Genomic DNA, 14,729 nt, shown 5'->3' with positions numbered 1-14,729 from the left:
CTCTTCTTGTTAAATCACCCACTCACATTTATTTTCTTTTTCAAATTGCAATATTTGACATTATTTCTATTAAAATTGAACCTCCTTGCTTTCCTTCAGTATACATAGCTGAAAACTCTACTGGATTTTGCCAGTTTCTACTGGTTTAATAAAAATTCTCCCAGTTTTTGTGCATTTTAAAATATTCTCTAAAGTTTCCTAAAAAAATCCCTATTGAAATAGAATTTTTTGCGCAATTTATTGCTTGCCTGAAAATTTAAATAAGTATTGCTATTATAAAATGAACCAAACCTCATTTATAGTAATCATTTAAAAGCTTACATCATGTTTTTAACTGCCCTGCAGTCGCTGCAGACCTTCACCTCTTAAACTACCCCACAGAAGAGAATTTGTATTCTTTTAATGCCATAGAAATAACAAAAACTATTCAAGCACACCATGAAATATGATTCAATAGAGGATACGACACCAACCAACCATTTAAAAGCTTTTCTTTTTATTTTGTTCTAAAATTTTCAGTTTATTTTTAGTCAGAGCTCAGTTTTTAAATTAATTGAAAAAATCTTTCAACCATCATTAATAAATTGTCTATTACACTTCAAAATTGTGATTTAACATAATAAAAAAAACATCCCAAGCTCATTTAATGTTGTTCATAAATGGTAAATATTGCAGACCATTTATAGTTATTAGTGTAATAAAGTTTTGTATTTTGTTGACAACGAAAATCCTTAAAACTCCCTATATGTAAAATATTTAGTACATTATGTAACAGTTATCATGAAATTCATATTATTTCGTAAAATCTACTGGATTTTTCCCTTATGTATGTTGAGAGTATATGTATTGAATTTGCAGAAAATACTGATGGTCTGAGTGATGCTCCTGAAGAAAATGGTCCCCATAATTTAGGAGGAGCGGAGACTTCACCTGAAGGAAGACCACTTGGAGCGAGTGGGTGGTCTTCTCAAAACAGAAGTCAGTCTCTGCCTACTCGGTTGCCATCTCAGTGTGAAGGTCACGAAGAAGAGGAACGTAAGTTACCATTATTTTTCCCTTATTATTGTTTAATTCAACTGTGTCTTTATGATCAGTCCCGCAGCGGACTGATCATAAAGACACAGTTTCCAGTAAAACGCTGAAATTAAGCATCACTGCATGTGGTCAATAAGTGGGTGGTTCACCACTTTGATCAGCCTGTGTAGGGGCCGAGGGTGTGCGGTATCGGTCCTCATTATACTGTTCTACCATAAAGTGATCGACTTTGCGTACATGTCGCTGGGCTATGAAAGCAGGGGAACTATCTCCTTTTCAGAGGATCAAAATTGCGATAGCTGGTCTTCGGATCTTCCTCAGGGATGTTTTCCGAACCATTGCCAATAGCCCATTGTGCAGTTCAAGTGCGACAAAAATAAAATATGCACACCTGAGGCAGAATTTGTTTTGGGCTTTCTGCAATAAACTTCCCTAGCACTAATATTTTGCTTTAAGATACTTTTAATTATAACAATTACTAATTTAAAGTAACAAAAAGGTTTACAGAAGAGAGTATAAAATAAAAACTTTCAAATGTAAAAGTAATATTTTATTTTATTTTAATATTATAAGCAATATTCTCTATTTTGGAGGTGGAAAAATGCTCTAATTATTTCCCCCTTCAAATTTTGTAAGTCATTACACAAATTAAAATTCGTAAATAAATTAAAAATCGTAAAATCAATACAGTAACTCCCAAAATAATGGCAATGTGAATAGAACTCTTTAAAAAAGAGATACTCAAATAAGTGTATCTAAAATATAGTGTTCTTTAAAGGAAAGAAAGAACATCATTTCTAGAACGAACTATCTAACTTTCACGATTTTTGAATTTTTTATTTTATATTATTAATTTGAAAATCTAGCTGAAGCTAGTCATTACCAATTTTTTTTAAAAATCTCTACCAAGAATAGAAAAATCATGATTATTTCTTTTATCTCTAATGCACAAGAAAGGCATCTTTGAAAGAAAATTCTGCACTAAAAAAAAAAAAACATTTTTCATAAATTTATGCAAAAATGTAAAACCAAAATTTATCGCTTCCCAAACGAAAAATCTTTATGCAAAAACTCTGTAACGTTCTGAGACAGTGTGGCCGTGTCGTCACAATTCTGCCATAGAGTTATCTACCTACCTCATAATTTATATGTGTAATTATATTTATTGATCCTCATAATTATATTTATTTATTTAATGTGTAATTATATTTATTGATCCTCATAATTATATTTATTTATTTATATATTTTACTTGCAGTGTATTTGTTAACTAATTCAAAGCTTACTAATGAAATATTTATATTGTTAGAATGCAGGTATTTTATGTGTGTTTTTGAACTTAAGTCAAGTCTTTAAATTTGTAATTTATAGTGTTACTCATCTTGTTGGTGTTTATAAACTGGCTTTGAATGATCTGGTTTTTTACTTTCAGCTTAATTTGTGTTTTTGAACTGAGCTTAGATTATTAAATTTTGTTCTCATACTCTATGCCATAGATCGCCAAACTTTTTTGATCATCGACCCCTAAATAATTTTTCTAAATCTCCATCGACCCCTATAAGAGTAATTTTCTCTTAATTAAAATAAAACTCTATTAGATACTGTGTTTGTACATTTATTTTATGATTTTAAACATTTATTAAAGTAATATGACATTGTGTAACAATAGTTTTATGAAAAATATATTAATGTTGAAATTTAAGTACCTTAATATTTATTAAATAATAAGTAATTATAAATAAGTAGATATAATAAGTAAAGTAACTACAGATTTATTGCTTCTTAGTCAATAAGATGGGTATGCCTGGTGTTTTTTTGCAAGGTTCGCTATATTGGGTTCAAAATTGATCAATTTTAATCTTAAATCCCCTCGAAACTCCACATTTAATTTATTTCTATACTTAGTTAAGATTGAATTTACGTGACTGAAACCGGCTTCAACGATATAGGAACAATTTTAACTCATCACATTAAAAAAAAACAATGATTAATTTAATGATTTGCGATTTTAAAAAGATTTAAAATAACAATGAAGAAATAAAATCTTAATAAAGTAAACGAATAAAATAATAATGACATTTTCTGCTAGCATTTTTATATATGCTGATTATTAGAATAGAAACAATGGTCCTGCAAACCATCTTTATTATTATTGAATATAGAATTTCTGTTGTATAGATGCTTTGAAACTTAAATTAATCATCAATACATATTTTTTTTATAATTTGTCTATTATTGTAGCTGCATTTAATTCCTTTCAGTGCAGGAAGAAGAAAAAAACATCAGTGACGATACAACTACTAGTCGTGTAAAAATATATATTAATAGCACTGCTGGATATTTTAAATTATAGTGGTTATATAGATGCTTTAATTATTGCAGGAGCTGCATTTTTTCTCTCAATAGTTAAAATATATTCTTTTAATCCTTTAACTGTTAACCAAGATACTAATTGTTTTTTTGTTTTTTTTTGTAATGTGTTTGGCTAGGAAATTTTTGTATACAATTTCTCAAAATTTAAATCAGTTAATGGGTGAAAAAATGATCCAAAATAAAAAATTTTTATCTTGAAGAAAACAATGTATTTTAATGAAGCTCTTAGTTTTTGATACATGCTTTAAACCTATTTATGTGTCTGTCAGTTATTGATGTATTTTGTAGTTATTCCATATAAAGTTCTAAAAATTTAATGTTTATATAATATTGGAAATATTATATAAAATTTAATGTTTATATAATCTCTTATTCATCTCTTATATAAAGATCTATTTCCAATATTATATAAACATCTCTTGTTCATCTCATATTCATTCTCTCTTATTCATAATATTGGAAATAGATGTTTATATAAGAGATGTTTATATAATGTTTAAAAGTGACCTTGTTTGAAAACAATTTTAATTTTTATAAGTTTTGATTATAATTATGATTATAAAAGAAATATTGTATTTATTATTTTGAAAAAATATAAGAGTAGTAAAAAGCAAATCTTTACTAGGTCAGTGCATGTTCAAGGTTTAAGATATTTTTAGCTGCAAATGACTTTCAGTCAATTTTAGATTAGTATTGAAAAACTTATGTTACTATTTTAGGTGGTGTGAAACTAGGTTTGGGAGATTTTATATTTTATAGCGTGTTAGTGGGAAAAGCATCCTCTTATGGTGATTGGAATACAACATTAGCCTGCTTTGTCGCAATATTAATTGTGAGTATGAGTTTAGATATTAAATTGAAAATATTTTTGTATTGAATTTAATCGGTTGTTGTTTGTTTATCTATTTATTTATTTATAATTTTGATGCTTTTAAGCTAACTATTAGTTCATTTCATAAGTTTTCTCAAGTATTTAACTGGCTTAAAGTAGTTTTTGCAAGATATTTTGAAAATAAAATAAGAATCTCCTCTAGTGTTTAACTGACGTAAGGCAGTTTTCAAAAGAGTTTTTTGGAAATAAAATAAAAAGCAGAGGAAAATAAAAAAAGAAATGATAAGTTAAAAAAGAAAGAAAAAAAAGAGGAGAGAAACATTGTTTAAGGGCATTAAACTTAAATTGAAGTTTAATTTCTTACTATGCATATCATTTTAACTCAATTAAAAACAAGTCAATTAAAAAAAGCAGAAATGTTTTGAATAAATTACTTAAACTAGAAATTTTGAATAAAATTTTTTAATTATCTTAATTTGTATTTTTTTTAAACCACAGGTTATAAATTTTAGTTTTGGTTGCGGAAAAACAGAATTTTTTTTTTTAATGCTATGGAACAATTTAAATTTTCTGTTTTAAATGAGCTTATATTTCTTTTACATATTTTGCCCTAAATTTTTTATACATATATATTTTTTAAATCTATTTTGCAGTCTCAGGACATATTGATATTTTCAAGTATATGAGCTTGTTTGTCCTTTAGTTATATCGTCAGAAAATTATCAAGAAACTTTAATAAATTCTGATTTTCAGTTTTTATGCATATACATTTATTTAAGCATATTTAATTGTTTGGCAAAAAAAAATTTTTTTCACTGCGAATGTATTATTTACAAGAGGCATCCTTTTAAAAGTAACAATACCATTTTTTTAATATACAAAAAAAAAAAAAAAAAAAAATACTTTTGCATGAAGCTTCCTTTTAACAGACTTTTATTTATTTCCTACAATTAGTTCACATTCTCTTCCTATATCTTGTTCAAATTTTCAATCGCTAATAAAATACTTTTGTATTCATTCATTCAAGTGCAAATAAACTTGTAAACTTGTAACATTTGATGTTAATACGGTTTTTTTAATTCATTCATTAAATTTGATTGCTTAATTTAGTTTTATATGGGAGAAAATTTTTTAATTATTTAATAAAAAGTAACCAAAATAAGATTTTTTTTCCCTTTGTTGACCTAAGCAGCAATTGACTTTAATTTTTTTTATTTACATTACTTGTTAATAATAAAAATGATAAAAAATTTTACTTGGATATACTTGGTTTACTAAGATTTTGGCTGCCACTTATTAACTATTTAAGCATAAATTTCAGACTTGATAATCATGAGATAATATTTTTTTAAAATTGGGGCAAAAGCTAAAAGAATTACTGCAACTTAAAATATTTTCAAGAGAGAAAATATTTGAAATGTTTTCAAAATTTCTAAGTTCCCATAATTATCAATATGCAAGAAGCATTTAATTTTAGGTGAAATTTTTAAACGTACTACCACGTTTTGTGCTTGTACATTCAATTTGTTTCTTGCAATTTGGTTTAAAAATAAAGGATCTATATTTACCATTTTTACCAACAAAATATTTTAACATACGCTGGCAATTTTGTATTTTATTATGTTCCTTGTAAGTTTAAAAACAAGTCGTAAGTTTGTTACAAGAAATTTAATTGCAGGAGTGCTAGCTCTGTCAAAAAATTAAAAAAATGGTAACTATTTTATTTCTGATAACTAAAATTTTAAACAAACTTTTAAGTTTTAAAAATACAGAGCTAGAAATGCATACCTAACTATTAAAAATGTGCTTTGGTAGTTAAGAATGTGTTATTTAACTTGAGAAGAAATAAAATTAAATAGTTTTAACACTCTCTCCTTTTTTAAATGCAGTTTGCACAACTATAATTGTAAATTTTACATAATCTTCATTTCTTTTGTAGAAACAATCATTAGAAACTTTAGTTGCCATATAAGTGCATTCAAACATCTAATTTTGTGTAAAAAAAACCACCAAAGAGGATTTTTTTTCAACCCAGTAAAAGTTTAACAAAAATTGATTCTTCTGTTGACATATATTTTTATTATGTTTCTGTATTTAAAATGTGGAGATTTCTTAATAAAATTTAAAATGTGAGAGATTATAATTTAAAATATTTTTTGAGGTTTTATGTATTTTTATAGAATTTCATATCTATGGATAGAAATTCTGAAAAATAATCATTTATTCCATAATTAAGCATAATAATAATTCATAAAATTAAACAGTTTAGGATTGCACCTTTAAAAAAAGAAAAATGAACTGAAGGTGTTTTCCTTTCCAATAATAAAACTTAACTTTTGGAGCACCTGCTTTTCTTCTTCTCAGTTTATGAATAAACCAGGTCATGCTTTAGACCTGGTTTACATTTAAAGAAATGGCTGGGCATGGCGCTTTTTGCACAACATTATGTGCCCGGAATTAGATACGTTCATAAGGCTATACTGGGTCACTAAGAAATTTATATCAGCTAAAATTTTAAGAAAAATTTCCTCTTAAAAAGTCTAGTAATTTCTTATTAAATTTTTATTTATTATATCTAAACTCTTTTTGCATTTGAAATTTGTTCTATTAATATTTGATTTACTATTTTTAATTCTTTCTAAATTGTGTTTGCGACATGGATGCCACTCTTCTGGCCTGGGGACTGAAATCTGTCTTGCAAGAAAATCAGTAGATTAAGTTTCATAAATTAATATCTTTTTTACTATTAGACGTTCTATTTTCCTTCAAAGTGTGGCAAATATTTTCTTATAAATAAAAATTGCATATTAATGTAAACATTGTTAAATATCATGATTATTGCGAAATGATCTAGTTTTGAAAATGAGATCGAACTTCATCGCCTACTTGCTTAAACAAAATGTGTACTATTGTATCAAAATTTTCTTGATTTTATTTTTCCTCAACGTTTTGAAATGCTGACCAATGTTAAATTGAGATTATTTTCTTTTTTAAAATTTTTTTTTATAAAGATAGGACAAAAAGTAAATAATGATGAACTGAAAAAATAAGTGGAGATATGTATAGAAAAAACTAGTGGTTCATTATTCAGTAATTGATGTAAAAGATGTACAAGATTAACTGTTATTTTTATATTGTTTGCTGTAAAAAATTAATAGAATGAAGAAATAGTAACTAGTAGATAATTGGTTTAATATATGAGTCCTTATCATAGAAACAGGGTATGTGCACACCTGGAAAGTCATGAAAAATCATGAATTTCAGTATTGAACAAAATTTTTCATGATTTTAACTATTTTTTTAAAAAAATCATGGAAAGTCATGGATTTAGGTTGCCGAAAAATCTAATTTTTAAAATCGAATTCACCCCCACCCCTCTGAATATCTGAATTTGTAACAAAATTCCCACTCATAGTCAAAATGTTTTTATCCTGTTCTTTAAAAATTATGGTGTTCTTTCAAAAAATGAAAGTAAAAACATTATTTCTATAGTGAATTGTCTTTTAAACTTCCATGATTTAAGCATTTTTTTTATCTATTATTATTATTTTTGTAATCAATTTGAATTTCTAGTTTAGGCTTTTTATATTACACTTACTTTTAGTAAGAAATAAAACAGGTTTAAATAACTACATATATGTGACTGTATTGTGTTATTTGCTTTTGCATTTTATTTTCAGCTATTTTATTGCTTCAACTCTTTCTTTACTCTGTTTTTTTAGTTTAAAATCTAGAAATATGAAGACTCAGAGTATAACAGTTTTGGTTATAACTATCATTTCAATGAATGTTATCATAATGCTTCTTTAAATTTATTGTTGTGTTTTTGTCGGAGAAATTAGTAACTTCATTAAGTCATAAAAATTTCTTGAAATCAGTCATATAAAGTCATGAATTTGAAAATCTAAAATGTAGCAGATACCCTGTGACTTGTATTTACGATTCCTTATACAAACTATTTATTTATTTTACTCAAGGGTTTGTGCCTGACTTTGTTGCTGCTGGCAATTTTCAAGAAAGCTTTACCAGCTCTACCCATTTCCATCACATTCGGGCTCATCTTCTACTTCACAACCAGTTCCTTGGTTCAACCGTTTGCCGACAGCCTCGCAAGTGAACAAATTTATATCTAGTATTCCAAAACTTTCACCCCTGTGATGTGTACATTTTCACCATTTTGTGTGCTTAAATTATTCTATGTGTGTAATTGAAACAGGGTTGCCACTCCACCGAGAAAACCAGGAAAATACAGGGAATTAAAAAATAACCTAAAATAATAGGAAAAATGCGGGGAATTTTGATTTTTTTTTTCTTTGCAAATTGGGAAAATGCAAGGTAATTTTGTTTCTCATTTTCGTCTTTTAAAAGAGGGTGGGCACTCAAAATTTTATCTATGGGGTATTTAAGGATGATATTCCAACTATACTAAACTATTTCATTTACTATATCATTATTAAGTATGTTTCTTTTTTTCTCTAAGTTTCCCCAGCAATTAAAACTATAGCCCAATATAGTTCACACAAGAGCACAGTTATTGTGTTTCCTCTTAATATATTGTGTATAATAAATATGTACATGGAAAGCACATGTTTCCAGATTTATGTAGCAGCCCTGTAAAACCTTTTTATCTGTATAATTAGAAGGATTTTATGTGTATAATTTATAGCTTTTTATGTGAATGTGGTGTGGAAATGAAATTGTTTTGAAGTCTATATAAACCATTATCATTTGATAGAAATTGATGTATCTATTAAAAGGCATTTAATAATTTGAACCACTTTTATCAATTTGCTTAAAATGTAGTTTGTAATGGAAATTTTTTTTTGTTTTCTTTTAATTTGAATAAATTTCTTATTTTTATTGTAATTTCGCTCTGTTTCTGTAAGCAAAAGCATTGAATTTTAAATGAATATTTTGTTGGATTCATTTAAAATTTAATCCTTTTCTTGTTGTTGTTTTTATTATATAGTAATACAGTGATCACGACGATGTACCACAAAAGAAACTTTTTGCTCTCGCATAGCTAATTTAAAGTGTCGAAAGTTTGCATTTTGATAGTTTGATTTTTTTTCAGCAATTGAAACTTTATGGCTTACTGTAGGTTTGAAGAAGCTAACTTTTATCTTATATTAGAAAGTATTTCATTCAGGTGGGGAAGAGAAATTAGTAATTTAGGATTATGCAATGGGGAATTTCTCTTCCTCTACTTGTTTGCCTTTTGTTATTTGGAAATTTTTTTTTTCACCAATTTAAACTTCACGACTCACTCTGTTTATGCCTTTACTCACTTTTTCCTTATTTCAAATTTTAATATAGTTATGAAAGAGAATTTGCGACAAAAGGTTTTTCCTGTGGTGTAGCATCCTCTTAATTGTTATGATTGTGCTGGGTGGCTACAAATGGAGCAATTTATAAAATCTGGAAAAATTATGAAATTTCAATTAGTTTCAGATCAACACTTCTTTTTTTAATCTAGTAAAGACACTATAAACATGGTGCGTAGCATTTTTCAAAAATACTTAAAGGTGCTTTTTTTATTCGGGGTTTGTAAAATATTTTAAAAATATTTTTTATTTGCTGTATCGATTGTCATTCTAAATTACAAAAAAAAAGAAATGCGTGATTCTCACAATTTTCTCTGCAATATTTATCAGAAACTAGTTATTTTATCATAATCATGTAGTCTTTGAGAATATTTTTGAATTTTATTGATTTTATGTTTATAAATTAATTTTTATTACTGCACAGATCTTAATCATGATTTTTGTTTTTGTGAAGTGTTTAAAAATATTTTTTAAGTGCTTAAAGAGTACTTAAAAGGTTAATTTTTGTTAAAAAATCTGGCTACGCACACTGGTTAAAGTGGCAATGTGCACCTCCGCCATTATTACCATTCTCTTGACCTTGAAATTGTGAAACCTAAATTTGTATAACCCCTTTGGCCAACAACTGGCTGTTTAGGAATGCTTTATCTTACTCAGTTGTTCTTAATTATTTAATTCTAACTATTTTTACAGAAAGAAAATAAGTCATTGTAAAAAATACTTTTATTTATAACATTTAAGATGATATGATTACAATTTCATCATAAGCAAACATGTAATTTATGATTTTTTTAAACACATTTAGTAGTATAATTAAAAAAATAAAAAACTCTAGTTTAAATATTATTCAATTATTGGCCACCAAAATTTTACATACACATTTCGAAACAAGAGACATAAATTCTTTACACCACAGTTTTGATTGATTCTTAGGCAAAATTTGTACCATTTAAGACAATTTATTACTTTAAAGTTTTTTCATTATAACCTAAGGTCAAACTATGATTTGAGATATCTTAATAACATTAATAATTTTCAATTAAACTTATTTCTTTTATGACCTAAATATTTATCATAGTCGCAATATTTTTCATTCTGTTGCAGTCAGCAAATTTTCAAAGCAAGTGTGGGCAAAATGTTATTCAATGACTTGTAATAATGATTAAAAATAATCATTATAATCTGTTACAGTTTTAAATGCAATTGCTGGATGGCCATTTGCATCTAAAAATGTAAAAAGGGGTAGAAATTTAATTCATTTTTATTTAATGTAGTTAATTATTCATTTGTGACCACGATGATTTATATTGCTACCACCATGATTTATATACTATATTTAAAGCAAATAGATTTTCTGCACTCTGTTTTAATAATAAACTGGAAGAAATAAGCTAGAAAATTTTGCTATTTTTTAACTGTTTATAAATTAAGACTTTTGAAAGTGTGTTTTTTCATTTACGGTATTTTTTTTTCTTTCTGAAATGTCCACTTAGAAAAATTAACTATGCGTCAGTTAAATTAATTTTGCTTAAGTCAAACATTAATAAATTTGTTAAAAATCTAATTTTTAGCTGAAAATAATAAGTATATTTTAGTTCTTTGTTCATTTTAGTTCTTGTGTTCTTTGCTGTTAATTGGATTACCCTTTGGTTAGTCACCTGTTGTCATCATTACCCCTATCCTCCACCTCTCTGCAAAGCCCTAGCAGAAAATTATTGCTTGTTATAGCATCGTTTTTTAATGCATAGGTTTTTAATATGCTATAACTCCTACGTATTGGGAATATCTTCTGTAGGTGTAAATATTGCGACTAAGATATTTTTATTTTCTTTTTCCTTTAAAAAAATTCACATTAGAACTCTGACAAATAATATTTAGGAAACTCCACAATGCTATATCTAGAAGCAAATAATTGTTTTGAAAATGAATCTGGCACCACATTTTGGATGATTTATAACAGCTCTTAGAAAATTCTTTTTTTTTCTTTTTTTGTTGATAAATTTAATATCTTGTTATGTGCTACTATATTAGGTACTTTATCACAGGTACTATAATATTTCACAAGTACTATATACTTAATACACTATAAAATTTTTGATTTCTGCCTGTTAAGATTTTGATTGCACCATTTAAGGCGGAGTTGGCCAACTTTTTGCATACTCTGAACCAATGCTATATAGATTGAACCTTATATAGATTTTCAGTATACTCTCGATATCTCAAAGTTAAAGGGAAGGTCAGGATAGCCTGTTTGGTAGGTCACTGGGCCCATGTCCAAGATTTCATGGGTTCGATCCCCGCCGGCCAAAGACTCCCTGTGTAGTAAATGGTGACAGATGCACATTAAATCTGCCGAGTGGCAAAGTTCTCATAACATGTTCCCATAAAAAATCAATACCTCTGGGGGTACTGATCCAGAAGTTTCCTTGTCTTCTTGATTGGTTCAAAATTACAAGGCTACGGAGTAGAACATTGATAGTCGTAACCCGAAATTGGGTCGGCTGTTCAAGGACAAATACATAAAATAAAATTTTTTTAAAAAACATTTAAGGGACACCAAAAAAATTACGAAATAACAAGTTCAGAACCAAATATGTTCTAAAAAGTAGTAAAAATATTACTTTAAAAAGTAGAGTCATAAACTTAAAAATAACTACGATTAAATATGGATGTACTGCTGATAGTTGACTATAAGTCTAAATACAACGATGATAATTTTGTTTTTAAAAGTAAAAGAAAAATAATTAAGTATTCGATAGAAAAGAATTGGTTTACAATGAACTTATAGTGTGATTTTTGTGGAAAAAAATTCTTTATATTTCTAAAAAAGATCAACATAGCAAGGTTTTAAGAAGAAAGCCTTCAACATAGAATTTCAAATTAACATTAGGTGGATGTGTAATGTAAAGGGGAAAAATATTTTTTTGATATAATAAGGTTTGAGAGTATACTGTAATTGACTAATTTTTTGTTAATGTGAAGAGAAACAGTGGCTCCCTTAATATCAGAACTAACTGAAGCGCCAATTTGTAATCATCCAATGTGCCATAGTTTGACCATCATCTCACCTTAAAGACATGAAGCATATCTTTTAACAGTAGATCAGTGTTTTTAACTCGAGCTTTCACGGGAATTTTAAATAATTGAGTTTTGATTACCAAATTGTTTGTGCGCATAATTATTGTGCTGATCAAAATATTATATATTATATATTTCAGCTGAGGATATATATATGTATATATTTAAATTTCATAGTTAAAAATGTAATTTTAAAATTTGACATTTAAAAAAAAGAAATTCAACTCATAAAATATTTAAAAAAACATTAAGATTTATTTTTAGAATTTATCTTAAAGTACATATATTCAGTACTAATCAACTACCAAATTTCACATCAATACGTTATTCATTAAGCAGATTTTGAAAAACCTGACCGTTTACTTGTAATTAAAAGTTTGGACAAAATCCACATATATAATTATCCACATAATAATAATCCACATATATAACATATATATATAATTTTTTGTTAAATTTTTCAAATTTGCCTTAAAACTTATCACAGTCTAATAGCTTTCCTTGTAACATAATTTAACAATAAATACCTCAATATGTTATCATCATCTAGTTTTAGATTCGAGATGTTTTTGAATTAAATATAATATTATAAAAATCTCATGTGATCAGAATCGTATATGTGGTCAACTAGTTCATGACTTAGATCGTTGTCAATCCAAAATGTGCTGACAGGCTATTTATTTTTTAAGGAAAAAAGTAATTTTATCCCATCATAAAATTTCCTAAAGCCAATGCATTTAACAATTTACAAAGAATTAATACGAGAAATACCAATAAAAATGGAGAGCACATTTTGATGGAAAATTTTCATTTGACAGCAAGTATTATAAAATTCAATAATGTTCGTTAAAATCTTTTGATGAGAAGGATTCGTCGGCAAAGAAAGAATCGTTTTCCGACTAGATATGAAAATGACGTCGATAAAAGTATATATAGTTGATAATCTCTTCTAAAAATGGTCGTTTTGTACAGAATATTTACAATAAAAAGAGCACAAGGAATTAGAAATGAATGACACATTGATGTCTAAAATGTCATCTAGGATTCTAAGCAGTTCAACAAATGCGATACTTATCTTCCTTCGGTGCGTTTTATTTTTCCTTCCAAGTCACTCTGCAATAATAAAACCAACAAAAAATATTAATATTTTTAGGTGCGCAAAGTAAAAAGTGAGCACTTTGAATAACTTTTGTTGGAATAATCGGATTTTCACGCACTAGATTGTTAATGAATTCAGTGAAATAATTTAAAATGGTATCAGATTTTAAAAATGAATTCCTATGTTTAAAATTCGATTTCGCGAGAACAATTCAACCCATTTTGTATTTTGTCATGCAAAATTATTAACTTTAAAATGATGTAAAAATTTTCATACCATATTATTTTACGAAAAATTTGATTGTTAAATAAAAAATGAAAACAAAAACTGGAGAAAGAGATTTCACTTTGAATTGTACAAGATTCATAAACAACCTGACATTATTAAATACATAAAAGTGAATTGGATGGCGATCGTGATTCGAATAAGTGATACAGTAAAAAAGATACTGGTTTTTAGACCCACTGAAACATTAAGGCTCGGTTGAGATGGGCTGACTCAGTGGAGTCTGATTTTCTTGTAATTAATGAAAAGAATTTGGAGATCAAAGATAAATCGGAAGTCGTCATCTTCAGAGAAAGGCATTTGTTCACATTTGGCTGTCTGGCCAACTATGATGATGATGAAATAAAAAATGAATAATTATTAAAATTAAATATTTTTTTTTCCTGTGGAATTATTTTTTAATCAATCAATTTTATAATAGTGTCCAAATATATTTCGATTCGCTTAAAAAGTTCTCAAGTATAGCGAAATACGCAGTGAGTGATATTAACATTAATGGGTCTTAACGTCCTCCAACAATTCATATCCCATTTTATCCAGCTAAAATCAGCAGGCTGAGTAGCTAAGACAGACTTCTAAACTCGGACTTGACCCGGGGGGGGGGGTGTTAAAGTCTTTTTGACCAACAGAAGCTGCTCCTTCATGTGGCTTCCCAGACTGCTTCTTTAGCCAGATTTGTAAGTGCAGAATGATACTTGCAAAA

General features: G+C 27.2%; 2 protein-coding genes across 11 annotated transcripts in view; one reads left to right on the top strand and one right to left on the bottom strand.

Moving 5' to 3' along the window:
* The window catches only part of Psn (presenilin), a 36,089-nt gene extending 26,983 nt beyond the window's left edge, over positions 1-9,106 (top strand). For all 8 annotated transcript variants that reach the window (XM_087164786.1, XM_087164782.1, XM_087164787.1 and 5 more), the window contains exons 10-12: positions 859-1,035; positions 4,128-4,240; positions 8,218-9,106. In XM_087164786.1, coding sequence (XP_087020912.1) covers positions 859-1,035; positions 4,128-4,240; positions 8,218-8,373 — 446 coding nt within the window. In that variant the 3' untranslated portion in view covers positions 8,374-9,106. The remainder of the gene's footprint in view (positions 1-858; positions 1,036-4,127; positions 4,241-8,217) is intronic.
* Positions 9,107-10,269: 1,163 nt separating this feature from the next.
* LOC107439727 (Regulator of G-protein signaling 7) overlaps positions 10,270-14,729 on the bottom strand; it is an 81,912-nt gene continuing 77,452 nt past the window's right edge. For all 3 annotated transcript variants that reach the window (XM_043054088.3, XM_043054089.3, XM_071184730.2), the window contains one exon: positions 10,270-13,755. The gene's annotated coding sequence lies outside the window, so the exon portion shown is untranslated. The remainder of the gene's footprint in view (positions 13,756-14,729) is intronic.

The sequence above is a fragment of the Parasteatoda tepidariorum genome, chromosome 5 (genome assembly GCF_982258835.1).
Source record: "Parasteatoda tepidariorum strain Cologne lab strain chromosome 5, Ptep-v5.0, whole genome shotgun sequence".
Taxonomy (NCBI): domain Eukaryota; kingdom Metazoa; phylum Arthropoda; class Arachnida; order Araneae; family Theridiidae; genus Parasteatoda; species Parasteatoda tepidariorum.
This window is presented reverse-complemented; position numbering and strand designations above follow the sequence as displayed.